The sequence below is a fragment of the Haliotis asinina genome, chromosome 1 (assembly GCF_037392515.1).
Source record: "Haliotis asinina isolate JCU_RB_2024 chromosome 1, JCU_Hal_asi_v2, whole genome shotgun sequence".
NCBI lineage: Eukaryota > Metazoa > Mollusca > Gastropoda > Lepetellida > Haliotidae > Haliotis > Haliotis asinina.
The window spans coordinates 86,654,561-86,680,632 of NC_090280.1; the positions used below are offsets into that span (position 1 = coordinate 86,654,561).

At 40.1% G+C, this 26,072-nt stretch overlaps 1 protein-coding gene across 2 annotated transcripts in view; it reads right to left on the reverse strand.

Annotated features, from left to right (window-relative positions):
• Positions 1-485: 485 nt before the first annotated feature.
• The window catches only part of LOC137298788 (N-alpha-acetyltransferase 25, NatB auxiliary subunit-like), a 32,724-nt gene continuing 7,137 nt past the window's right edge, over positions 486-26,072 (reverse strand). Inside the window, exons 6-28 of one of the 2 annotated variants that reach the window (XM_067831072.1) lie at positions 25,469-25,549; positions 23,925-24,036; positions 22,599-22,688; positions 21,767-21,924; positions 21,197-21,309; positions 20,283-20,351; positions 18,407-18,542; positions 18,050-18,139; positions 17,550-17,660; positions 17,155-17,224; positions 15,155-15,254; positions 14,183-14,230; positions 13,711-13,814; positions 12,876-12,928; positions 10,628-10,700; positions 9,310-9,352; positions 8,756-8,956; positions 7,813-7,936; positions 7,024-7,083; positions 6,162-6,259; positions 5,761-5,871; positions 4,791-4,940; positions 486-3,540 (exon numbers count right to left, since the gene is read on the reverse strand). In XM_067831072.1, the coding sequence (XP_067687173.1) occupies positions 3,418-3,540; positions 4,791-4,940; positions 5,761-5,871; positions 6,162-6,259; positions 7,024-7,083; positions 7,813-7,936; positions 8,756-8,956; positions 9,310-9,352; positions 10,628-10,700; positions 12,876-12,928; positions 13,711-13,814; positions 14,183-14,230; positions 15,155-15,254; positions 17,155-17,224; positions 17,550-17,660; positions 18,050-18,139; positions 18,407-18,542; positions 20,283-20,351; positions 21,197-21,309; positions 21,767-21,924; positions 22,599-22,688; positions 23,925-24,036; positions 25,469-25,549 (2,318 nt within the window). In that variant the 3' untranslated portion in view covers positions 486-3,417. Of the gene's footprint in view, positions 3,541-4,720; positions 4,941-5,760; positions 5,872-6,161; positions 6,260-7,023; positions 7,084-7,812; positions 7,937-8,755; positions 8,957-9,309; positions 9,353-10,627; positions 10,701-12,875; positions 12,929-13,710; positions 13,815-14,182; positions 14,231-15,154; positions 15,255-17,154; positions 17,225-17,549; positions 17,661-18,049; positions 18,140-18,406; positions 18,543-20,282; positions 20,352-21,196; positions 21,310-21,766; positions 21,925-22,598; positions 22,689-23,924; positions 24,037-25,468; positions 25,550-26,072 lie in introns of both variants that reach the window. The other variant, XM_067831066.1, reaches the window with a different exon arrangement.

Below are 26,072 nucleotides of genomic sequence, written 5' to 3' on the forward strand. Positions count from 1 at the left end.
ACACAACATACAAATTTCGGATATTATTCATGGTTTGCTTCTAAATAATGTCGTGTTGATAATCCATGCATGATGCAAAATATATCAATTCCTTCAGGATTTTTGTTAAATAGAATAAGTGTATTGGATGCCACTCAGACAAGGATTTTTGTCAGTTTTGCTCAAGTTACAGTCAGGCATTTATTGATAGTTGATTGATGTTTAGTAAATGGGACATCCAGTTCTAAGTTTCACAGTTGTGAGACTGACACTATGTCACTCTGAAATAAAGGATGAGACAAAGGATTATGTCAAGAGCTTTCATATTATCTCAAGTAAATAGAAGCTATCACATTTGATGTTTTTAATGACAGACTAATTTTATTTCCTGTTTCACAGATCTGTCGGTTGTATTTTTTGACATAACTGTAATAAAAAACTTACCCACTAAAAAAACAAATCCTAATGTTTTTTATTGGCCTAAAATAAAATCATTTTATAAATTGTTTTTTTTTTGTCCCTTATATGCTTCATAAACTGCCAAAAGTTAAATATTTTTAGCATTTAAAATGAATATTACTTCCACTGGTTATTTTTAAGAAAAAAAACCCCTCCTGCCTTAAGGTTTTCTGAGGACAAATATCGATAAAACAAGAAACAGAATTGGTCGTTTCTACAGAATATAAATATGAAGAGTTGGCATACTACCTGCAATTATCAGCACTGATGACAAAATCTACCCATCATTTCCCAACAGCTTAGCACTAAAACAGAGGTGCAGTGCCTACAGAAGTGCGCACTGTATTGCACACTGCCTATTCAAGTCACATAGTTAAATAACATGTTCGTGGGGAAACAAAAGAAATCAGGAAAAGAATAGACTCCTTGAAGGTTCCGTACAGTTTAATGCACACACTCTGATGAATCATTTTAACAAATCTTCGCAGGGGCTGATCCAGAGAGGGTGCAGGGCGTGGATCGCCCTCTCTCCCCTGAAAATACTCCCTATGTATTTCCCCCTTCAGGATTTATGTTGCACACTCCTTCTACAAAATAATGGATCCCCAACCTTAACCCACAGACAAATTGACAATGTCCTTTTCGTTGAAATGCTACTTGCACACACACGAGCACCCACACCATCACATGCAATCCTGCTTCCAAGAACACACAAGTCTCCATGCTCTCTCTCCGACAACATGTGAATCTCCTTCAAACTGTTCTCACTTGGGACAATCAGATGCAATGTTGCAGATTTTACCGCTAGACACCGAAGGAGCACTCAACACTCTCTCCACTGTCACACACACATGCATGTACGCACACTCACGCACATAAGCTCCCACACATATGCATTCCCTCACCCACTACACACACATTCAGCAATACTTAAACTAAATAAGCTCACATTTTGATATGACCCACATTACTTGTCACTTTGGTTTGCAAAAGGCTTACAAAAACAGTGAAAAACTCCTGTAGAATATTGCTATGCAAAGTAAAGGGACTGAGGTTGCCAGCATGTCGACAGACAAAGGGTTACAACCACACACAAATCTGATTAGTATCAAAATATCAACTCCAAAGGCTTGAATCCTCAACTCCCATACCTCCACACAGCGCTCTACAGGCATCCAAAGCTCCAAAGCTGTATTCCACAGCCTATTCCACCAGAGCACTCCACAGGAAAGGTCCAAAGCTATATTCCACAGGTTTTACCACCAGAGTGCTCCACAGGCATCCAAAGCTCAATGGTAAGCAGACAAGTGTATTCTACAGTTCCAAAGAAAAGTCACTTCTAACAAGCCACAGATGATACCATGGGTGAGTGCTTCAGTTAGTGATGGAGAACTTGCAGCAGCATGAGTGATGAACAACATGTGGTGAATCTCCTTGAAACTGTCCTCACTTTCCACAATCAGATGAAATACTGCAGATATCTCTATTCAACACTGAGAGAAACACTTTCAGGTGGACCTCCTGCAAAGGGTCACTCAGTAAACATTCAAACGATAAGAATTCCAAGTCTGACATGTCCAATATATTAAATTCAATATTTATGACTGTATCAATTTTCCTCAGTCACTGGGTGCCAATAAAAAAATTTGAAAAAAAAAAGACGTCTCATGGAAAGCTATCCATTATGTTGGTCAGCATGATACTTACAGATGAAAAAATAACTCATGGTTTTGTTGAAGATTTGCGTCACATAACAGGAATTAAGTTGAACTGGATGCAAGGAATATTGGAGGATGTTCCACATCCATCTTGGTAAGAATGTGCTGCCATTTGATGACTACACCATGACCTCAGTAGGGGCCCTTTCTTTCTCCTTCAAGGCCCCAAGCATGGATTTATAGTGAAGTCTTTCCTTGGTTAAGCTGATTAACAAACTACTATGAATAACCCATCACTGCCTCTTTGATCACAAGCCCTGAACGTGGACTTTGTGCATCATTTACCTTACTGTAATGAGTCGTTGTGTCATCACGTATCCAAATATGGATTTTTAGCACAGCAAAGGCATAGAACAGAATCAGCATTAGATGAAAGGTTGAACTGTCAGATGTATGTCCATAGTGAGGGCATTTCTTGCTACATTTTTCCCTCACAGTGGATAATAAATTATCAAAATCTTCACACACATACAAAGTTGTCTTGAAAACACTCCAGTCCAAGTTTTGAGAAATTGATCACTGTCTGTACAGTTCTACTGGCCGCCAAACAAAGTGATGACCTGTGATCAGGTCATGCAGGTCATGTCAGGTCTAAAAGTTGAGTCCTACATGTCAGGTCCAACAAGTCAGATGGTATACGTCTGGTTCTGCACTTCAGGACCACAAATAAGATCCAGTAAGTCAGAACGCTCACTTACATCCTCACTTCAGGTCCATAAAGCCCAATTCTGCAAGGCAGGTCCTGGGCTTCAGTTGCAACAAGACTCGTCAAGACGATATGTTAGGTAACACATGTCATCTACAACACTTCAGGTCAAGCAGGTCCTGGACAAGTCTAGTCCTACACTTCCTACAAGTCAGAGTCCACTGGATATGTAAGGTCTAACACATCATGTCTAACCCTTTCTGTCTAACCAGTCAGGTAGTAGACTTCAGCCCTTCATGTCAGGTCCAACACTTGATGTTCCACAAACCTGGTTCAACATTTCAGGTCCAACAAGTCCGGAACTATGTTTCAGTTCCTTTAAGTCTTGTCCAACAAGAAAGGCCCAACATTTCAAGTCCAACAACTCTGGCCCTGTGTTTCAGGTCAGATAACAAAGGCCTAACTCTTCAGGTTTGACACACTTCTGGCCCATTAAGACACTTCTAACACATCAGGTCTAACTCATTGGGTCCAACACTTCCGTTCCAACACACTGAGTCCTACAGACAGCACCCAGTCTGACCAGGATGTAAGACAGAGTAGAGGCGTGGAGCTTCATAACTTGAGTGTGTGGAGATACTGCAGTTTGAGATGAACGTGGTCGTGTACAGCTCGAGAAGACTGCTGGTAGCTGTTCTCCACCTTCAGCCACACTTCCTTCTGTATCTCTATCTCTTCCTGTGGGAAGAAAAATGTCCCTTTATCACAGGATGCAGTAAAGGAATGAATGTATGAATTGCCTAAGACTGGCATTTTATTTTCAACAAGACAGCCCAGACAGCAATAAGTGGATGAGTTATCAATCTGGCTGTTCCAGATATAGATGGGTGTAGGTCATGGATAATAATATTACTGCTCATTGGTCTGACCTTGAGACCAAGGAGAGATTGAGGCAGAGGAAGATGTGGTTAAAAAAGGTGGACAGGTAGAGTGCTGAGATTGTGGGTCAGGGTGACTGGGACCTACCTGGTTGTCTGTGAGGAGCTTGGACAGGTAGAGTGCTGAGATTGTGGGTCAGGGTGACTGGGACCTACCAGGTTGTCTGTGAGGAGCTTGGACAGGTAGAGTGCTGAGATTGTGGGTCAGGGTGACTGGGACCTACCTGGTTGTCTGTGAGGAGCTTGGACAGGTAGAGGTGCTGTGACTGAGGGACAGGGTGATTGGGACCTACCTGGTTGTCTGTGAGGAGCTTGGACAGGTAGAGTGCTGAGATTGTGGGTCAGGGTGACTGGGACCTACCTGGTTGTCTGTGAGGAGCTTGGACAGGTAGAGGTGCTGTGAATGAGGGACAGGGTGATTGGGACCTACCTGGTTGTCTGTGAGGAGCTTGGACAGGTAGAGTGCTGAGATTGTGGGTCAGGGTGACTGGGACCTACCTGGTTGTCTGTGAGGAGCTTGGACAGGTAGAGTGCTGAGATTGTGGGTCAGGGTGATTGGGACCTACCTGGTTGTCTGTGAGGAGCTTGGACAGGTAGAGGTGCTGTGACTGAGGGACAGGGTGATTGGGACCTACCTGGTTGTCTGTGAGGAGCTTGGACAGGTAGAGGTGCTGTGACTGAGGGACAGGGTGACTGGGACCTACCTGGTTGTCTGTGAGGAGCTTGGACAGGTAGAGGTGCTGTGACTGTGGGTCAGGGTGACTGGGACCTACCTGGTTGTCTGTGAGGAGCTTGGACAGGTAGAGGTGCTGTGACTGAGGGACAGGGTGATTGGGACCTACCTGGTTGTCTGTGAGGAGCTTGGACAGGTAGAGGTGCTGTGACTGAGGGACAGGGTGATTGGGACCTACCTGGTTGTCTGTGAGGAGCTTGGACAGGTAGAGGTGCTGTGACTGAGGGACAGGGTGATTGGGACCTACCTGGTTGTCTGTGAGGGGCTCGGACAGATTGAGGGTGTTGAGATTGAGGGACAGGGTGACTGGGACCTACCTGGTTGTCTGTGAGGGGCTCGGACAGATTGAGGGTGTTGAGATTGAGGGACAGGAAGACAGGGTCCACTTCCTTCACAGCTTGATGAAGATCTGATGCCCCCTTCTCCAGGCCTTCCACCATTGCATTGAAGTTGCTGAATGTACAGGGCTGAAAGAAGAGACACATTTGATCTTGTATCTCAGCTAGACCCCTAACTGCATGGACTGAAACAGTTCTTAATTTGCACTTAATTTCCATTGCAAGGTAAAATACAGAAATGGCATGGAAGAAATATTTTCATTTCATCAAGCGGGATGACAAAACATATTATGATTCATTGATGAGATGATCTTAAACCTATTTTTGCAACCTATCAAATCATTCATCGGTTGTACTCTTTATCTCACAGTTTAACATGAGCTTGGCCATTCTGGATGCCCGTACACATCTTGTGACAGATAACATAGTTCCTAGGTTAGACTATGGGCCCAGGACAAAGCTGCACTATAACTAGTCATGATAATGTTCAAGAAATCCAGCTCTCAAGATAACAAGTTTACATGATGTTTACCGATATATTAAACTGAAATGATGTAATTGTGGTGAAGTTCATTTGGATAATTATGTGGTTTGGACATACTTTTTTGGTCAAAAGCACACCCAAATCATCTGCCTGGTGCACAAAAACACCCTTCGAAAACAACTGCATATCATATCATATGCATAACTGTCATCTGGATGCCCAACCACAGGGTATGAGGATGGAAGAAAATGTCAAACAATCAGAATACAGCTTATATCTTTGATTGCTCTGACAACAATGAGCATAAGCATAAGGAATGTGAGAAACTTCTTTCTTCAAATAAAGTTAAGTTCGGTTTTCATCATAAATCAAAATCTGTCTACATTTTTCTTGAGCAGGTTAACACATAACTCTGTGTTTCCACTGGTATCCTGGAAAATCAGGGAATACTTTGGACTCACTCACCTGTGTTGGTGCAGTGTCTTTCTTTTTTCGTAACTTCTTCGTCCACGATGATTTTAGAGGCTTTAGAATCCTATTGCACACACCCGCCAGGATTGTTGCATAAGATAATGTCTGTAAGTACACCATCAGTCAAGTTCAATGTCAGCAGAAGAAAATCAAAACAATAATCAATCAACACAGTGAAATCAATAAATCGGCACAATTAAATTCCAGAAAGGAGCTAGCACTGTGTTGATAAAGAGCAACTGTTTGTGATAAATGTATGAGTATTAAACTGTTTGGTTGCCGACACTGACCCTATGACAAGTCAACATTTTGTCACCTCCATACAAGTCAGTTATCCCAGAATGACCTTGACAAAAGTGATATCGTGACCTTGACCTCAATAAAATTCAACTGACCTCTGCACAGAGGACAAGATTTTCAAGCACTTCTGTGTTGAGGGCAGCCCCACCCTCCGGACTGCTAATTAAGGGACACTTGTGTCGGGACACTGCCTCTGAAGGAAACAAGGAAGCATGAATGAAATAATAACAACAGAGTTTGATCTTGTCTGAGTGATTGAGTGAGTTTTGTTTTATGCCACATTTAGCAATATTCTAGAACTATCACGGAGGGGGACAACAGAAATGGGCTTCATACATTGTGCTCATCTAGGGAACCAAACCTAAGTCTTCGATATGATGAATAAACACTTTAACCACTTGGCCAACCCACCTGCACTCTTTCCTATGAAGGAGCAGGAGTGGTGTAAGTGTCTAAACTGCCATTTACTGTGCAGAGTTATCACCCTTGGAACAACCTGGGACAATGATCAGTTTGATTGCAATTTTTGAAGTGGATGAGTAATAAGAACGGTATGGTACTTCATGGGTGACAGCTTTTGTATTACATATTGTGCGACCTTTTGGTATAGATTCTTATATCACTGTCGAGCGGGACACTGGAAATATGCAAGCTGTAAACGTCAAGAGACCATCTCTGCACAATATGGCTGAAATGTTACCCGAGGTCATGTTAAACTCACTCACTCACTCAAGAAAACACATGTAACATCAAAATGCTAACAAACCAATAACAATAATCAGGCATAGTATGATTCACAATATAGTCTTCAAACAATTGATGTTAGGAGCCTAGCACACATAAGGGAAACAACTGCTCTCATGAATTACACAGCCATGTTCTACATGTATTACTCAGTGGTACTGAATGGAACAAACGAAATGCACAAGAGTAAACAAGTAGAAAAGACAGACAAACCTTGAAGTAACTCAGGGACAACTGTTGTGAATCTTTTCTCTTCATTTTCTTCACTTTTACCTGAAACAGATAAACAAAGTAACATTTTGGAAAAAAAAATATGACATCTTGGGTATTTCAAACCTGGATGTACTTGTACAGAGCTGACAAAAACCATGTCACAATTAGGCAGAACTGGAGATTCAAAGTCAAGGCCAAAGACTGTGATTTTAACATGAATGAATGAGTATTGTTTTATGCCACTTTTAGCAATACTCCAGTATTATCACGGCAGGGGTACACCAGAAATGGGCCGTCACACACTGCACCCTTGTGAAGAATAGAACCTGTGTCTTTGGCATGATAAGCAAATGCTTTAACCACTAGGCTACCCCATTGCTGCAAATCTAATTTGATAGAATTCAACCAACACTTTCCACAAAGCAATCTTAATAGCAATATTTAGGCTTTGGATGGTTTGTTGTTTTTAACACTGCACACATTAATATTTTTGCAACATAGAAGTTGTCCATAAATAATCAAAATTGGGCCAGAAAATCAAGCCATCAATAGCATGAGCAATCACTCTAAAAAATTGGACGCGATAATGTGTCAACCAAGTCACAAGCCTGATCATCCAATGCTGTTAGTCCACTCCATCTGGACCATACAATCTACTGATTTTAACCACTGACGGTGATCACTTAAAAATAAACATAAACAAAATTTTTACCCGTACCAAACCCTTTAACCTGTAAACTATTGGAATATATAACACACTGGACCTTGAGATAATGGTGATTATCTTACCTACACCTTTATCCTGTAGACTATTGGAATATATAACACACTGGACCATCTCCTTGAACACTTTATGGTGACCACTGGAGAGGAAGGTTGAAAGTCTCGTCCGGTAAGGGCCGTCAACCTGAGACTGTAAGATGTACAAGGGTCAAGGACCAATGGTATTTACAGCCATGAACACCCTTTCATCAGATCTGATCTTTTCATATCTGTTCTAAATCTAACAATGGCACTAGAAATACAAATATCCACAATATATCAAAGCAACACCTTTCTAAACTCCATACAGAAGCTGTTATGAATGTAGTGGTCAATGGAGGAAATTTGTGAATAACACACAACTAATTCACATGATTACAATTATTTTGTGCCTTCATATATTAGAAAACCTTGAAAAAGGCAAATGTCAATTTTGTAAATTTCTCCAGCTAATTTCTATTGCTGGGTGTATTTTCAGAAATTAGTGGTAACATTTGTTGTGATAATCCTTGGTGTGAGTGAGTATGGTTTTACCTCACTTATACTGATATATACTGTATAGCATATATAGCATATATAGCAATATACTGAGCTTCATACATTAAACCCATATGGGAAATATCTTCAGCATGACAAGCAGATGCTTCAAATCATTACGCTACCCCACTTCCCCTCATAATAATATTTGGAAAATGTGCAACGAACCATACCTAACATTTAGTTTTTGAGTTCAGTAAGTTCCAATACTGAATAGTTTTAGTGAGAGAGAGAATGCATACAGACTTATGTCGCTTTCAGCAATATTCCAGCAATATCACCTAGTGGGAAACACCAGAATATGGGCTTCACACACTGGACCCATGTGGGAATTGACCCCATATCTTCTGCATAACGAGCGAATGCTTTAACAGCTAGGCAACCCCACCTCCCAAAAAGTTTCACAACGAGAAAAGAAAGAGTAAGAACTAACCAGCACGCTGTTGGTGTACTTGTCGCAGTCCTCCAGATGAGAGACGAGTTTCTCCAGAAGCTCTGGCATCACCTCCGACATGGGTTTACGGTCCTCAGACACGCCGTTGTTGGCATGGTGGTTGACATCGGGCTGCCGACCCAACATCACCGCCGCAGCCAGCAGTCGCAACATCAGATTCCGCAGACGAAGCCATGCTTTCTGGTGACAGCAGATCATGCCAAGTTTAAAATGTGAAGGAGAATATATAAATATTTTCTTACCTCCTCAATTGCATTAATGAGTGAGAGCAGTTTTTGATGAGTCAGCAAAGTTATGACGTTCCCATTCACCTTAAGAATCATTATCAGCAGGGAAAGTTCTATAGATATGTGAAATTTTTATTAATTTTGTAACATTTTGGTGTAGGTGCTAATTCTGTTATAAAGCAAATGCAGTATCTCTCTGAAACGTCACACACATTAATGATAAAGAAGATATATATCCATAGAACTCAGCATACCAGCTCACAAATGCCACAACTCAATGACAATATCTGTCAATAACTGACATACCTCCTCTTCAAATGATTGTCTTTGTAATGCCTCAAGGTCAAACCTAAAAGAAAAGCAAAATAATTCACATTAAACATCCATAGTGTTTAACCAGGAAAGTTGTAACTTAAATTAAATGGAAACATGGCAGGATGACAGGAGCAAAATCTTGTATTCCAACTCAGGGTGGTCCGACTGAAGGACAGTGGTTTCTAACATGTTTGGTCCTTAATGACAGGCTAATTCGAGACAATGGTTCTATTGTTCAAAATAGCATTTATTTTTTTAAAATTCTGGAGAAATGGTGCCGCGTTAGCTCCACAGACTGATGACATAAAACATTTCAAATCAGATTTCAAAAGTTTTCAAAAGTTTTTCAAAAGCCATTTCCTCAGAACTTCCAAACATAATAAAATCCAGTTTTGGACAATACACTCGTTGTGTTCTATTGGTCTGTCATTATGGACTTTGAAATCTTACACAAATCCAAAAAAACACTCCAAAATTCAAAAGTTGCCATTTGCTCAAAATTTCCAAAAATAACTAAACATATTACCAGGGAGTATGGACATTATTAAATGGAACAACGAGATGATGTAGGGTTGGTATAATCTAATGCTCATCACATATGGCACATGCACCTATGCCAATGTTCCAATTACTGCACCTACACCGTTGTAATGCAGATCAATAGTAATGATTGTAAACCAAAACTCACTGTGTTCTGTAATGAGATTGTTTGAAAAACATGATCGAACGGTATTTGATCCTCGGAAACTGCAAGACTATTCACTGCATATTGACACATAGAAACAAAACAAACAAAATTGTGTCATCAACAGTGGTGACGTCATTCAAATCATATGGTGATGTAAAGTCAGAATGATGCCACAAATTCTGAGAGTGAGATTTTCATTTGGCGAGGTTAAATTAATAATTTCACTTTATTTGGTTTCCCTTTTTGTTTAGAGTGAAATTTATAGGTACGTTTTCACTGCAAACAGACTATAGTGTTTGCCACAAACACAGAATAGTGAGTGAGTGAACAAGTCTAGTATTTACGCCTCTTCTACCAATATTTCAGCAATATCAAGGCGGGGAACACCAGAAATGGGCTTCTCACATTGTACCCATGGGGAAAATCAAACCTGTATTTTCAGCATGGCTACTCCACCGCCTCCAAACACACAATACATCAACAAGTACAAAATATTCACAACAGAAAGAACACGGCTTGAAAAACAGTGATATAACCAAAAACACTAAGTCTTCCTGTCTCTTTTCAAATTTTCAGGTTACAGATAAAGCAATTGTGAATAGAATTAGAACGGCAACTTACAGTTCGGGTGGTTCCCAACAGCTAATTACTTTAAAGTCTCGGTTATCACACAGCTGGTCCATGTCAGTTTTGTCTGGAAGAGGACAGGAACAATACTCGATTAGTAAAATAGGTGATTAGGTAAATCATTTAGTCTGACACTTCATAGTATGATGCATGAAAGATAGGGGAACAGTTTTACTGTCAGAATCATACATTGTATAAAAGGTCAAGATGGAAAGGTCAAGGCCATGGTTTCTTGTCAAACTCTCCAGCTGATTTAATGGTGACAGATTGGATGAATTAAGGTCAACAGGTCACGGTCAAGGTCACAGATTAATGGTGAAGGTCATGTCAGCATAAGAGACATCTCTTGTCGGATCTTGGACGGGTGAGTGAGTTAATTTTACACTGCTTTTAGCAATATTGCAGCAATATCAAGGCGGGCAACACAAGAAATGGTGGGCCTATCCTTGAAAAACAAGTAATCAGCAGTTAGTCGAATAAAAGGTAATCAGTGGAGAGAGTGAATTACATGTCACTAGAGAGCTACAGATAATTTCTATTGAGTCATTGAGTTATGTACTCTCTTGTCTTCATCTCAGTTGCATATCCTAATGCTCCTCTGAGTTCCAAACAAATTGTGCTCACCTCACTCAAACTCAGTTGGATATTTTGCCATCTTTGATTAATTTAAAGATATATTAAAGTTTAAAAGTCACTGTTTGTTATTTATATTTAATCTGTAATATAAATAACGATCAGGAAGACTGCAAATAGCCATGTTCATGCTTTGAAATAGAACCTCTCCATACACCTCAGTTATTTTATCTATCCACCATTTTTGTTTGTATGCATGTAAGATCACATTTATTTGATATTTTCAAAACTTCAAGCATACCTGTACACAGTAGACTCAATAGGAGTTTTCACATATATATTTGCGTAATTTATGCAAATACCCAGTTCACTGTACCTCTGTCGCTAGCAGGATTTTGTAAGCTAAACAGTCTTGTACACAAAGTCTGGGTCAAAAATCATGGCACGTGTTCAATGAATTAGCTGTGATTAACCTTAATCTGCAATCCAATCCATAAAGTGTTCATAACCCTATGATAATCTAGAGAGTTACGACAGGTCGTTACATTATGAGCTCTTTGTGGATTTGAGTCACTCAAAACAGCATTCCTGTCAACTTGATGTGGGATGAAAGCACAAGCATTACAGTGAGTTCAGTTTTACATCTCACTCAGCAATATTGCAGCTTAGTTTTATGGCAACAGTCTGTAAATAATCAAGTCTGGACCAGACAATCCAGTGATCAACTGCATGAGCATCAGTCTATGCAATTGGGAACCGATGACACGTGTCAAACAAGTCTGCAAGCCTGCCCACATAATCATGTCACCTCTTACGACAGGCATGGACCACTGAAGATCTATTGTAACCCAGAACATCACAGTTCCCAAAGTGTAACAGGTCTCAAGACAATTACCCATTTGATGAAATCAGCATGTTTGGGTATGAGGCTGTCAAATCTGAAACTAACATCCCATCCCACAAGACTTGATTGACATCACATGGAATGATTGACAATGACAATGTCTGTTAGCCTAGCTATGCCTGAAAACTACAGGTCCACAAAAATTCACTAGACTGAAACTGGAATGTAGAGACGGCTTTCATCATCAACCTGCTAATATGATGAGCATTTTCATCTGGCCATAATCTTGCATGATTCAAAAGTGTATTTTAAATTACCAAGTCAGAAAGACCCATGTATACATATACAAACCTGTAGAAGTTTTGAATTCTTTGAGGAATGTCCTCCTGGGGGTACATATATAGCATTACCTGCCCTTGGCTGTTGGGGGCCCAGGAAGGGGCCCTGTGGGACTTGGTCTCACAAGACAAAAACAAGTTTTTTTGTTTTGTAAAATATTTATTGAAATATTGTAACAACTGTCATATGCATTTTAAAATGGACATTTTAATGCTATATATGTACCCCAAGGAGGACTTCTTCTGAAAAGGAATCATTAGCCAGTCGGGCTTGTGACTTTGAAGATTTACTGGATCAAGTGGATTTTTACTAGCCAGGAGTAAATGGGCAATTTCACAAATTGTTGATCAACAGGATCATAGATTTCTTGTGTGACACACAAATATTGACAGATGACTTGTCCAGTGCTAGTTACTGTCAATAATTATTTATCTACTGTAAGCATCACTTCTTTAAGTAGCACCTAAGAATCAAAGAAGAGCTCACCTTTTTCAGGGTCAATCTCCATATATGTTATCATTTGTTCCGTACTATTGTGACTGAAACAGACAAAAATACAAAACATTATTTTCTTCAAAACGATCAAACAAAATAAAAAAAACCCAAGGTATCATACACCATGACTGGGTAAGTTCATTTGTCATTCCAGTTTGAGCTCTGTCTTTTTGCAAGTAAGGTCTTCTACTATTAGCCAGGAAACCAAAGACAGTTTCATAAAGTGTTTGAAAGGTAGAACTTTACATCACATTGCCAATGTTCCAGCCATACTCTGTCTGGACATATACTGAACTGCAAAAGAAACGCAATTTTCAAAAAAAATGAACTCTCAGTGTTCATATTTAAGCCTTGTATTTAAAGACTTGACATAGACTTGCATTCCTTTCGCTGTTCAGTATATAAAAAAGATTAGTTTGAAGCTGCAATCAGCAGTATTTCATGCATATGGGATCAGTGGCCTGTAATTAACTGAATCTGGACCAAACAATCCAGAGATCAACATCATAGGTGTCGATCTACGCAGTTGGGGTAAGATGACATGTATCAACAAGTAAGCAAGCCTGACCACCCAGTTCCCATTAGACATCACTCACGACAAGTATAGATTGCTGAAGACAATTCTAACACAGATCTTCATGAATGCTGTATATTATCAAATAATACATAAATAATCCCACTTGAGGAAATCAAAGATTTGTCTCTTATGCTGCTAATCCATAATTCAAACCCAGAATCTCTACCTGGGTGTAAATCACTATAAACAACACCGAGCTGAATTCTTTGTACTTGACTATGAGATGACTAAAACAAGAACACCACTCACCTTGCAGTTTCTAGTGTTAAATCAAGAAGCAGCCTTTCAGACGTGGCGCTTGCATACTGTAAAGAGTTCTGTAGTTTTTCTCGGAAGTTAACAAATTCCCTGATCTGGAAAACAAATATATTTTTCAGAGTAAAAACAATATTTTATTCTTTTCCTTAGTTATACTATTTGCTAGTGTCTCCTTGAATTCCACATATGAAGGAAACAAGCTGACATGTTTCCACAGAACGGTAAAAACATCTCACCCAAACACATCCCTCAAACACATGTATAATATCTTCCACATTATAAGTCAATTTCAATAGTGAAAATAGTTTTATGCTGCAGTGTAAATTTAAACGGTGTAAATTTTATATTGCCATGTAAAAATAAAGCAAATGTACAGAAAAAAAATGCAGCTTACACATTTGTAACTAAACAGACTAGAACAATATAACTGACAGACAGGTAGAGAAGACATTCGGTCTCTCACCTTCCCAAAGGACCCATATTTGTAGGATGATATGAGGTATTCTGTGGTCTGAAATGAAGAGAAGCAATAGGTCAACCATGAATGCTGCACACAAACATGTAGCAATGCTTGAGCAAGTATATTATGGGGGCTTGAGAAATCACAGAAATATGAACCAGAGGTTGATAATGCAAAATGTCAGCACATAGGGTCACACATTCAGCCTGGGCAGTTGGAAGCTATTGGGTGAAATGTGGTGATAAGTCACAGTTCCTGATCCACATCAGGAACTGAACACACCATACCCTTGACTGGAATCAAATCACTGTGCTAACCTACTGTCCCTTATAATAATCATGTTTCATCATGCTTCCCTCACCAAAACTAATTTTGAACCACCATGAACATTGTTCTATGCTACTGGGACATGATTACAAGTAGGCCACCTCAACAACTCAATCACCTTACAGTGCTTCATTTAAGACTTTGTTACTTGCACTGGTGCAACCCAATATTAGAAAGTACAACCTAGTTTATGAGTTGCACAAGGTCAACAGGTCACGGTCAAGGTCACAGATTAATGGTGAAGGTCATGTAAATAAAATAAAAACAATAAAACATCTAAGTAAGTCATTAGCACATAGTTCTTTCATTACATACTCAAAATTAGGATGAGACGATATTCTATGGTATTTGCTCTCAAAATTCTTTGACCCATAAAAATCTGTGTTAGTATCGACCTTCAGCAACACATGCTAAAAGGCGATTAATGGGATCAGGTGGTCACACTTGCTGACTTAGTTGACACGTCATATCCCAACTGGGTTGACATGCTCATGCTGTTAATCACCTGACTATCTGGTCCAGACTTGATTATTTACAGGCTGCTGCCATATAGCTGGAATATGGCTGAAGCTAAAGCACAAAGCAGCCAAACAAAACCACAGAAATTATTCCAAACCAGAGACAAAACTTTTGTATAACCACTAGTACCTCTTTATGGTTGACTGTGAAGAACCGTAGCATTGTCCCATACATAGCACAAGCTGCCACAAAATGTCCGAGTCTGCCCACGTGGCTCGAGACAATATGTCTGGAAGTAGACAGAAAAGTGAGTGAATGAGGGAGTTAAAACTTTACATTGCACTGGCAATATCGCAGCCATATACCAATGATAGACAGGAAACATTTACCAACTGAAAGATTTGTCTGAACAAGTTGAAATGTGTGTGATAATGTTTTTACACAACACATGAATTACACATGAATTACAGATGATTAAGTACTGAAGTAAATGATATACTCATAAATGACATGAAATTCATGACTTATAATTTACACATGAATCATACAACTGATTCATCAAATACGATCTACCCACGACATATAAACAATTTTCCATATATTCCAAATGATTTTCTCAAAAACAAGTGTAGTAGAAGTGAGCACAGCTCACATATACCTGCTTCCCACTTTGGGACAAGGAAATAACTGATATTGATATGTAACGCAACAAGGACCAGCAGCTCACAAAACTTTCTCCTTGACTCTGCTAAACTTCATTTATAGGTTAGATAATAGTTTGGCCATGTACACCTTTATTTGCATATATGAAATGAAGTACATTAACTATTAGAATCACTCAGAACTACATTTGTACTTGTGACAAGAACAAAATAACAATGTAGCTACAGAAAATAAATCTCATGTTGATAGCATCAAGGAAATAACTATTACTAGATACAGAGAATAAACCACATATTGGTACATATGACACGAAGAAAAACCATGAAAAGTGAAATATTAACATCACACTTTGAATAATGACATTTTGTAAATAGATGTCCTTTTGCAAATAAATAGCCCATGGCATGTCTGTGGGTCATGATTAACTTGTGTATTAAGTTTGGTGAACCTAGCATGGAACAGTTTCGGTGATATGTAGTGGCCAGGTAACCATCAAACACATTTTGCACCAAGTCATGTTTCCATGGAAACAACAACAAAACAAATTCAGAAAAAAAATTAAAACAGCAAAAGACATATCAATGAGTAATGATGAATGTGTGTGAAGTTTGGTGAACCTAGCAAGTAAACTTTACAACCTAGTTATGAGATATGCTTCAGCCCAAACCATCAAACACATTTTGAATGAAGTTGTGTTTCCATAGAAACAGCAAAAAACCCTAAAATTCTGAAATAATTCAAAATATCAAAGGCACATGTATGGGCTATGATTAACGTGTGTGAAGCTGGGTGAACATAGCATGTAAACTTTCAGAGATATGCTCCAGACAAAACCATCAAACACATTTGGCACTAAGTCGTGTTTCCACTAAACAAAATTCTGAAAAACTTCAAAATAGCAAAATACACATCTATGGGTAATGATTAACATGTGTGTGAAGTGTGGTGAACCTAGCAAGTAAACTTTAAGAGATATGCTCTGGACAAAGTTTCGGGACGGAAGGAATGAAAGCTATGTACCCCCATTACTTTGTAGCAGGGTTATAAATACATTATCATCATATTACTTACTCCTGAATCTCACATGATATTTTTATGATACTAAGTATTTTCAACACTTGGTGTGCAAGCACTGACAGGCTGTATCTATTAGGGCTACAACGAATACACTATGTGGTGAATATATGTATCACGAATAGTGGGTAACGAAAACGAATAATTATTCACAAACACAATATTCTAGCTAAGTGACTGATGCACATTACGGAACTCCCATGCTGTCTGTTAATTTGTCATAGTAGTAACTAGTGATTTGATATGACACTCAAATTTGGTATGTAGTACAGACCACAGTACCATGTGCAGCCACTGCAACCTAACATGACTTGCACTACTGCAAGACGAGCACATATTCCATTCTTGCATATCTCAATTTAATAAGGGCTCAAGTAAAACATGCTCAGTTAAAAAATTGTAAACATTTATTCACATTCAGTTCTGGTGACCATCTTGTTCATCTCACTTACCCAAGAGTGTCGTTCATTATGTGTTTGATCTCCATGCCATCATACAGAGCTGGACATGGTCCAAAGGCTCCTGTAAAAATAACAACTTGTTAGTGACCTCATAGTAGTGAGCCTGATCTTAAGGTATGGGTAGCAGATCCTGTGACAGCAAGGGGGAGACAACTGCATAGCATGATGCAGTATGTTGAACAACTGGACTACATCTGCTCCGCTACAAGTTCAAGAACAACAGCCAAATATTTTTGTGTTATTATTTTTGTGGACTTATAATCAGGATCTTCCTTGGAACATCAGTCTGAACAGTTACGCATAACCACTAACAAGGAATGCTTGGATTAGATGATGCAGGGATTGGCTCTTCCCTGGCTTCTCTGAGATGTCTATTCCAGTCTTACCCATAATGCAGTACAGTCTGACAAGCAGGAGTTTGATTTGGAAGTTGGAAGGAGACTTCCTCATGCCAAGCTCCAGTTGTGTCACCACCTGCCACATGTAGTGCTGTTTACCTGCACAGATCACAGGCCAACATTAAAATACATAACATAAAGTATGAAACAGGGTTTTAGTTCTAGCACTTTTAGAGTAATGCGCATGCAAATATATGGATGTTTGTACCAAATGCTAGCAAAAACGCCCTCTACTAGAGAGACAGACCTAAAACACACAATAAGAGCAAGTGAACCAACACTATGGAGCAGTGAGATATTTACAAAGCACTGCACACAAACAGCGCCTAGACAAAGCACCTGCACACAAACAGCACCTTGAAAAAGCACTTGCTCACAAACAGCACCTTGACAAAGCACTTGCACACAAACAACACCTTAAGGAAGCACCTGCACACACAAAGCACTTTGAGAAAGCACCTGCCTACACACAGCATCTGTCTACACACCTGACTGCCTCCATGCATCCAGGAGGAGGTGAGCTGCCAAAATGAGATAGTTGTCGCTGTATTGTAAATCTGTTGGGAGGAGCTCTGTACCTGTAACATTGGAAGATACCCATCAAAACGACAAGAAATAGAATCCTTCACCACACAAAATACCACTGGGTGAATAGAATTTCTTGTGCTCATCAAATCAGTTGCATTTCAGTTACATCAGCTCCCAAATATCTCACACATTCAGACTAGTGTTTGACAGTAAGAGCATCCAGACACAACGTCCAGGTAAAGTGGCACACAATCACTCATACAACCTGTACCTAAGTACAGTGAACTTACTGATGCAATACAAAATGACAAACTTACCAAATTCAAGTCCTTTTTTATGCCTATCTAAGAGATCTTTGGCTAGAGTGACTTTATCACAGTCAGTCATGGCCCTGTGTTGTCCTATGTATCGACTAAGTTGTAATACTGATATATGACGCTGCATGTGCTTGATCTGAAGGAAACAAAAAAGCATTAAAAAACATTGGTTACATCACATCAGCCCACTAGCCTCAGTGTTTGCCCATGACATGAAACTTTAGGAGTCATCATGACTCCTGGTGTCAAGAGAGTGAATCATGGACATGTTTTGGGGAGTCAACATGAGTATGGAACTTTCATCAAGAGATCAACTGTGATTGTTTAATAATACTTAAAAAAAACCAAGGTAATGCAGGGCAGGTAATTAATCAGCTCTGAGCAGTTAGCTGGCAAATAATAAACTAAGTAGTTTTAAACAACAGCAAATTACAAGTTTAGATTATCTGAACTTAAGGCCCAGAGGCAATGTGTCAACAATGACACAAGCTTTTAAATTCACAGCATATTATAGATAATTTTGCATAAATACACAGGTTTTCCGTGTCAGGGCAAACACCTGAGACGTATTCAGAACTGCGAGCGCTCGCATGAGTTCTGAACGGATGCGAGCGCTTGGTTACATTTAACCATTTGTGACAATCTTGTTTTATTCTGGGAAAAGCTGAACAGCTTTCGTCTTCTTGTTGGAGGTTACAGAAAGGGGCGAGTGGTGACGATTGACATTGAACATGTCTAAGACAAAATGTTATGGATGTCAACTTCGTCTTTATTCTTTACACAACGTTTCTTGGTTATTCCTTGCCCATTCGTCAGGTGGATGCTAACTAATGATAATGATTTGAATGTTGTTTTTTTTCCACTACACATGGTCGCCATCTTTGTTCGCTTGGTGAGGCAGCTGTGAGGATGGTTCGCGAGCGCTCGCCTGGGCACAAGTGTTCAGGATCGAGTGCTTGCAGGCATTCACGGGCCCTCGCGATTCTGAACACGCCTCAGATTGAATAAAAAGTCAGCCAAGGGAGGTATCAAATTCATCGGACTGAGACTAGATGCATCCAGGGCACAGTGGAAAATTATCAGAACGTATACCCTGGAGATACTGAGGATAAGTAAAAAGACTTTAGTAATCTACCTTCAACTGAAGCTGACTAGAAGTACGTCTTCACTCAAGATACTGACAAAGTTTAGGATTCAGTCAATTGATTTGTGAAAGGTGTGCATATTTGTGAATGTAAAGAGATTACCAGATGATAAAAGTATAAAACCATAGAGTCTGAAACAAATTTATTCACGTTTACATTTATTTAGAGAGAAAAAAAAACAGATAAAATTCTCAATATCCAAAAGTTAAAAACAAAGGGACTTTTAATAAAAATATCAAGAGGATCATAATTGTTAGTAATGCTGTCAAATCCAAAAGTCAGCAGATAATAGAGATTGTGAGGAAACTACTATGCATATAATCATCCCCACATGCTTGAGAATCAACTGAATGAAACCAAAGATTTTTAATGAAAATCTACACAGAAGTATATGCTAAATTTATCATTGTGTAGACCATGCTTGAAATTTATAATGGATCATAAAGCTGTGACGATATATCATAGTATCAACTTCATCGCACAATAAATATATCAATACTATTTTTCGTATTGTGATCACTGACCTTAAGATTGTTGATGGTTTAGGTTAAAATTTACACTGTTACCTGACATAAAAATACACATTTTTAAAGAAAATAATGAAAGATATTTTGATGTGTATCGAAATGTATCGTTCCAAGATATTGTAATACATATCCCATCACGTGTCAATTTTCTGTATCGTCACACCTCTAGAATCATTCATTAATTCTGCTGGATCCATGACTTACATCTTGAGCATAGATGGTGGGTTCTCCCAGCTTGTTAAGATTGAGTGACTCTGTCATGTACAGCAGCAGCTGCAAGATGGAGGTTCATACAATAAGTCAAGGACTTTTAGGTTACAGGCAACCAGTACAATAAGTCAAGGACTTTAGACATTGACATACACAAGGGTCATGATACAACATCTGTTAAAGGGCCATAAGAACATCTTCATTAACAGAAAATTGAAGACATTATGTTACATTTGAGATTACACTTTCTCATCCGAGATTCGAACCCGTACTCTCAGAGTTCGCCAGCGATCTAAGCCACTCAGCCACTGTATCTTGCAGTTCAAGGCCTTCCAGTTCCTTGTGACAAGCATATCCTCATCCTCGATAACCTCCAGGGCATATGTTTCCATAAATTTCCTCTAGTACCCTGAATGCATCTATGGCTTAGACGATAACTTTATTACCTCCCTTTGTTGGCTTAGCATTTGCAGAGTAGCCAATCAGACAAGCCGTCATTACAACCGAGCTTGCCAGTGTCAACAATGATAGCAGTTGTAGATGCGAAGGTTTGCTCACAGTGCAACTCAGATTTGGGGGGAAATCATTCAGACAAATTGACAGGTCTGCAAAAATATATGAAAGATCTACCTCTCTCAGAGTACCTCTGCATCAATTGTGTTGCCAAGTTTAATCAGATACATGGTTTAAGAAGCGAATTTGAGATGTGATTGGTAGGCTCTACTTCCCTGGGTAGACAGTGAAGACACCTGACTGGATAAAAAGCCAGAAAGGGAGGTAAAAAAATGATCGTAGATTATCAAGAGAAGAGTGGCGATTCATCATAACCTGGAGATTATCGAGGATTGGCATACCCTTTAACCATTACACTACTCCATCACCCAACTGAGGGTTAACGAAAGACCTACATCTTCCTTTTCTTTGTCATTAAGGATGCCGACAAACAGCTTCATGTCTCCGAAGTAGGTGCTTCTGTCACTGTACTTGTCGAAATACTGCTTGAGCAGAGTCAGGGGACAGCCTGGAAAACAGGAACACAAGCATGGATGAATAGTCATGAATGTTTTTCTTGGTATCATTGCTATCATGAATACATGACCCGTTTACTGGATAACAACTACTTTTTTATTCTATACATATCCAGTTGGTATCCATAAAACATGTAAGGTATTCATGTTCATCCAACTTCTACATGACTTTCAAAAACTTCATAACTATCATATTTATTTATAAAATCGTATGATGCCATTTTGCATTTTGAATATTCAGGCTATCAAGGCACTTCAGTGTGAGTGAGTGAGTTTTACGCCACCCTCAGCAATAATCCAGCTATATAGCGGTCGTCTGTGAATAATCGAGTCTGGACCAGACAATCCAACGATCCACAGCATGAGCATCGATCTGCACAGTTGGAAACTAACTAACTAACTAACTAACTAACTTTCATGGAATTTATCCAGAAGTGGCACTACACTGACCTACGATGGTGATGCTGTCCTCGCCTCTGTTCTGTAGGAGTCGTATCAGTTCAAGACGTGCAAGATAAGGGCCCCGATATAACCTTCCATTCTCACATCCCTTGATCTGCTCATTGATGAAGGCCAGGGCTTTCTCCACAGTGTAGTCTATTGGAGCACTGAAAGCAATACAATGATTACTGTCACCATAAGCTGCATCGTAGTTTTCATTATCTGAGTGATATTGGAGAATGCACCCCTGTTGTCAGTCTATGTGTGACTTGACAGTTATGACCCCAGAGTTGAAAGTTCATGACTTAAGGGTCACTCAACTAAACAAGTGTTCTAGTAAACATCCCTTGACACTCCTTAATTTTGAACACTGTTTGGATAAAGCCTGAGAATAATGGTGAGGTGAGGTGAGGTGAGGTGAGGTGAGGTGAGGTGAGGTGAGGTGAGGTGAGGGTTGCATCTGACATGCAAGAGAGTGCCTGTATGCCTCTGTGTGTGTGCATGTGAATATCTGTGTGCCTGTGTGAGTCAGCCATGTGTGTGCATGTATGTGCATTTGTGTATGTGCATGCGTGAGTCAGTCAGTGTCTATCATTTAATGTCTTGTTGATAAAAGATTGGCCTGACATCAGTCTTAAATTACTACATCCAGTCTTTGTTCCATCCCCTTAATGAATACAAGGCATGGCAACAACAAGTGCCCTCTTTAACATATTTTGTACATTATAGGCTGAGGTTCATGGTATCAGTAATGCCATGTATGTGTAATTACCACAACACTGGAACATCACCCCATTCCCCGTTCTGTTATTAACCCTTCAGTTACTATGGTAACACTGACCTCTGATCACCTTCATCGGGCACCCACTGACAGTCCACTAGGTGGAACACACTGTCGATGTACACTGACCAGAACTGCCACTGGTCAGGGCTGCAATGGAAAACACCCTTGTATGTAACAATGTATGTAATGGCTACAGCTAACAGACAAAGACATACTAAAATCCTTTCAAACATACATAAAGACATGAGACTCACGCTGAAATCTTCATAATTGTTGAAAAGTGGGTTGGGTCAGACTTTGAACAGTATCACAGTTGATCTAAAAACATTCCACACACTTAGTTAACACTACTTGTGTTTGTATGTGTTTGTTTAACGCCACACAGCAATATTTCAGTGGTCTATACCAGAATCCACTCTGGACCAGACAAGCCAGAGAGATGCCGACCCTATTTTAGGTCAAAGTGCAATACTGTAGGGCAAAACACATAAATTGAACCCTAAAAGTGTAATACTTCTCACAAAAGAATGATTCCGGACAGAAATGCACTTGATGCTCCATAGGTCGAAAATTATTGGCCAAGTGACACAAAATACTTTAATTCGTTACAAGTTAGAGAGTGAGTGAGTTTGGTTTTATGCCGCACTCAGCAATATTACAGCTATATGGCAGTGGTCTGTAAATAATCAAGGCTGGACCAGACAATCCAGTGATCAACAGCATGAGCATCGATCTGTGCAGCTGGGAACCGATGACATGTGTTAACCAATTCAGCAAGTCTGACCACCTGATCCTGTTAGTCGTCTCTTACGACAAGCATAGTCACCTTTTTATGGCAAGCATGGGTTCCTGAAGTCCTATTCTTCCCCTGGGCCTTCACAAGTTAATTGGTGCTGACAGTAAGTGATTCCTATAGTGTAGGGCCATTTCTGAACCCCTTCACCAGTATGTTAGGAAACATATCCCTGTGATATTGTATCCACTTTATTGATTTTCGTAAAACAAGATGAGAAGCATAATTTTCACAGATTAAGTGTTATGGCTTAACTTAACGGTCAAAATCGTAGTAATTATGCCCAAAGCATAAGGGTTGGCATCTCTGAATCCCCTGAACAACATAACAAGCATCAATCTATGCAACTGAGATACGATGTCATGTGTCAACCAAGTCAGCAAGCCCGACTAACCAATCCCTATATTGCTCTTACAACCAGGATTGGATGCTCAAGACCAAACGACGAAATCTAACCTGGACTGGATCTCCACAGGGTATCACTACTTGAGAAATTTTGAAACTTACAGTGACAATAACGGTATACATGGGGTCAAGTATAGGCTTCAGAGATGGGCAAGATAAATCCCCTGGCAGCTGTTTGAACTTACTTCTGCACCAGCAGCTGGCGGTATTCAGCATTGGCCTTGGGCCACTTCTCCAGCTTCCTGTACAGTTCTGCCAGTTTCGTGGCACGGAAATTCAGCTCACTCACAAACTTCTCTGAAATAACATTAAGACAATGCAAACTGATGTTTGATGATGTTGAACACAAAAGCCTGCAGGTACAATGTGCAGTATTGGTTTGGTCTTGTTCAAAGTAACAATCCCATATTCAAGTCCAAAAGCTTAGCTGGGCAGAAGCCATACAAACCACAAAAGGCCCTTCTAACACATTCCTTCAACCCAAACCATATACCCCAAACCACTTCACCCACCCAAGAGACCCCTGCAACACACACACCCTCACTGCTAAGTGGCCCCTCCAGTATACATTTCTTTATTTCAAGTGGGCCCTCTAACACCCATACCCTCTTCATTAAAGGGCCTCTCAAAAAACATATCTCTCCTTTCCATGCTTACCAAGAGGCCTATCCAATACATATATCCTTACCCCCAAGGGGTCCCTCCAAAACATATACCCCACCATTGCCATGTGGCCCCTCCAGCAGATATAACAACACACATACCTTCACCCTCAAGAGGTCCCTCCAACACACATACCCTCACCCACAAAAGGCCTCCTCATCACATGTACACACCTCCCCAACTGGTCCCTCCAAGACATATACCTTTACCCTCAAGAGGTCCATCCCACATATATCCCTTATATATACCTTCAACCCAACGTGGCCCCACATTTACACCATCACCCCTAAGAGGCCATGCAAATACATATACCCTCAGCCCCAATGGGCGCACCAATACATGTATTATCAGCAGTCAGTAGGCCCCTCAAACACATACACCCTCACCCCCAAGAGGTACCTCCAACATGTATCCTCATCCCCTCACCCCAAAATGCCCCTCAAACATATACACCCTCATCCCCAAGATTCTTCTCCAGCACATATACACTCATCCCCAAGTGGCCCCTCCAACACTTATACCCTCACCCCATACATCCTCATCCCAAAGTGGCCCCTCCAACATATACCCTCAACCCTAATCATGCTAATTGGCCACCCCTCCAACATATACCTTCATCCCAAAGTGGCCCCTCCTACACATATAATGATATACCATCACCCCAAAGTGGCCCTCCAACAGATATACCCTCATCCCCAAGTGGCCCCTCTAACATATACCCTCAACCCCAAGTGACCCTCCAAGAAATATACCTTCAACCCCAAGTGACCCCTCCAACACATATACCTTCACCCCGAGGAAGCAACCCCCCACAACAGGCCCCTACAACACATATACCTTAACCCCGAAGTGGCCCCTCCAACACATATACACTCATAATTCATATATTTTCATAACAAAGAGGCTCCTCCAGCTCAAATATGTTGACCCCCAAATGGCTCCACCAGTCTACATACACTCACCCTAAAGAGGCCCCTCCAGCACACCTACACTCATAATGCATATATTCTCATAACAAAGAGGCTCTTCCAGCTCAAATATGCCCCACTAGCCGACATACACTCACCCCCAAGAGGCCCCTCCAGTAGCTGTGCCGCATCCTCCCATCTCTCCATCTGTTCCAGAATCATCAGGTACAATAGTACTTCTGAAATGGGACAAAGTCATCATTATTGATCAGGGGCAGCAATTTATTTTTGCACATTAATTGCAACTATCACAAAGGCACTGATAAAATTGCACAATCGCACTTTCACATTCTACAAATAGGTCACAAAACTGGCCAGGTTTCTGTTAATAGTTTTGAGGAAAACCTGAACTGGCTGGATTGCGCTGTGAAGATATGATTGTACTAAATCTGTATCAAATTAAACTTCCATAAAACCAAACTCTCTGAGCTCTTCAAAGAGTTATTACCCCGGTAAAAGTAAATCCAATTAACACAAAGCCTATTCCTCACTCAGTCTAAGTACTTACATTACACTCCAACACTAACAAGCCCTAGTAGGAAGTCGCGTCAGGTAACCTTGGAGTGACCGATGACCGTCAAATCAATAGCGAGACAGTTAAACAGACTTAACCAATCAGACAACGGCTACTACTTAGGGAATGGAGGGACTTACAAACTATTCAGGTCACTGACACAGATCATTCCACAAACAAAAATCTGC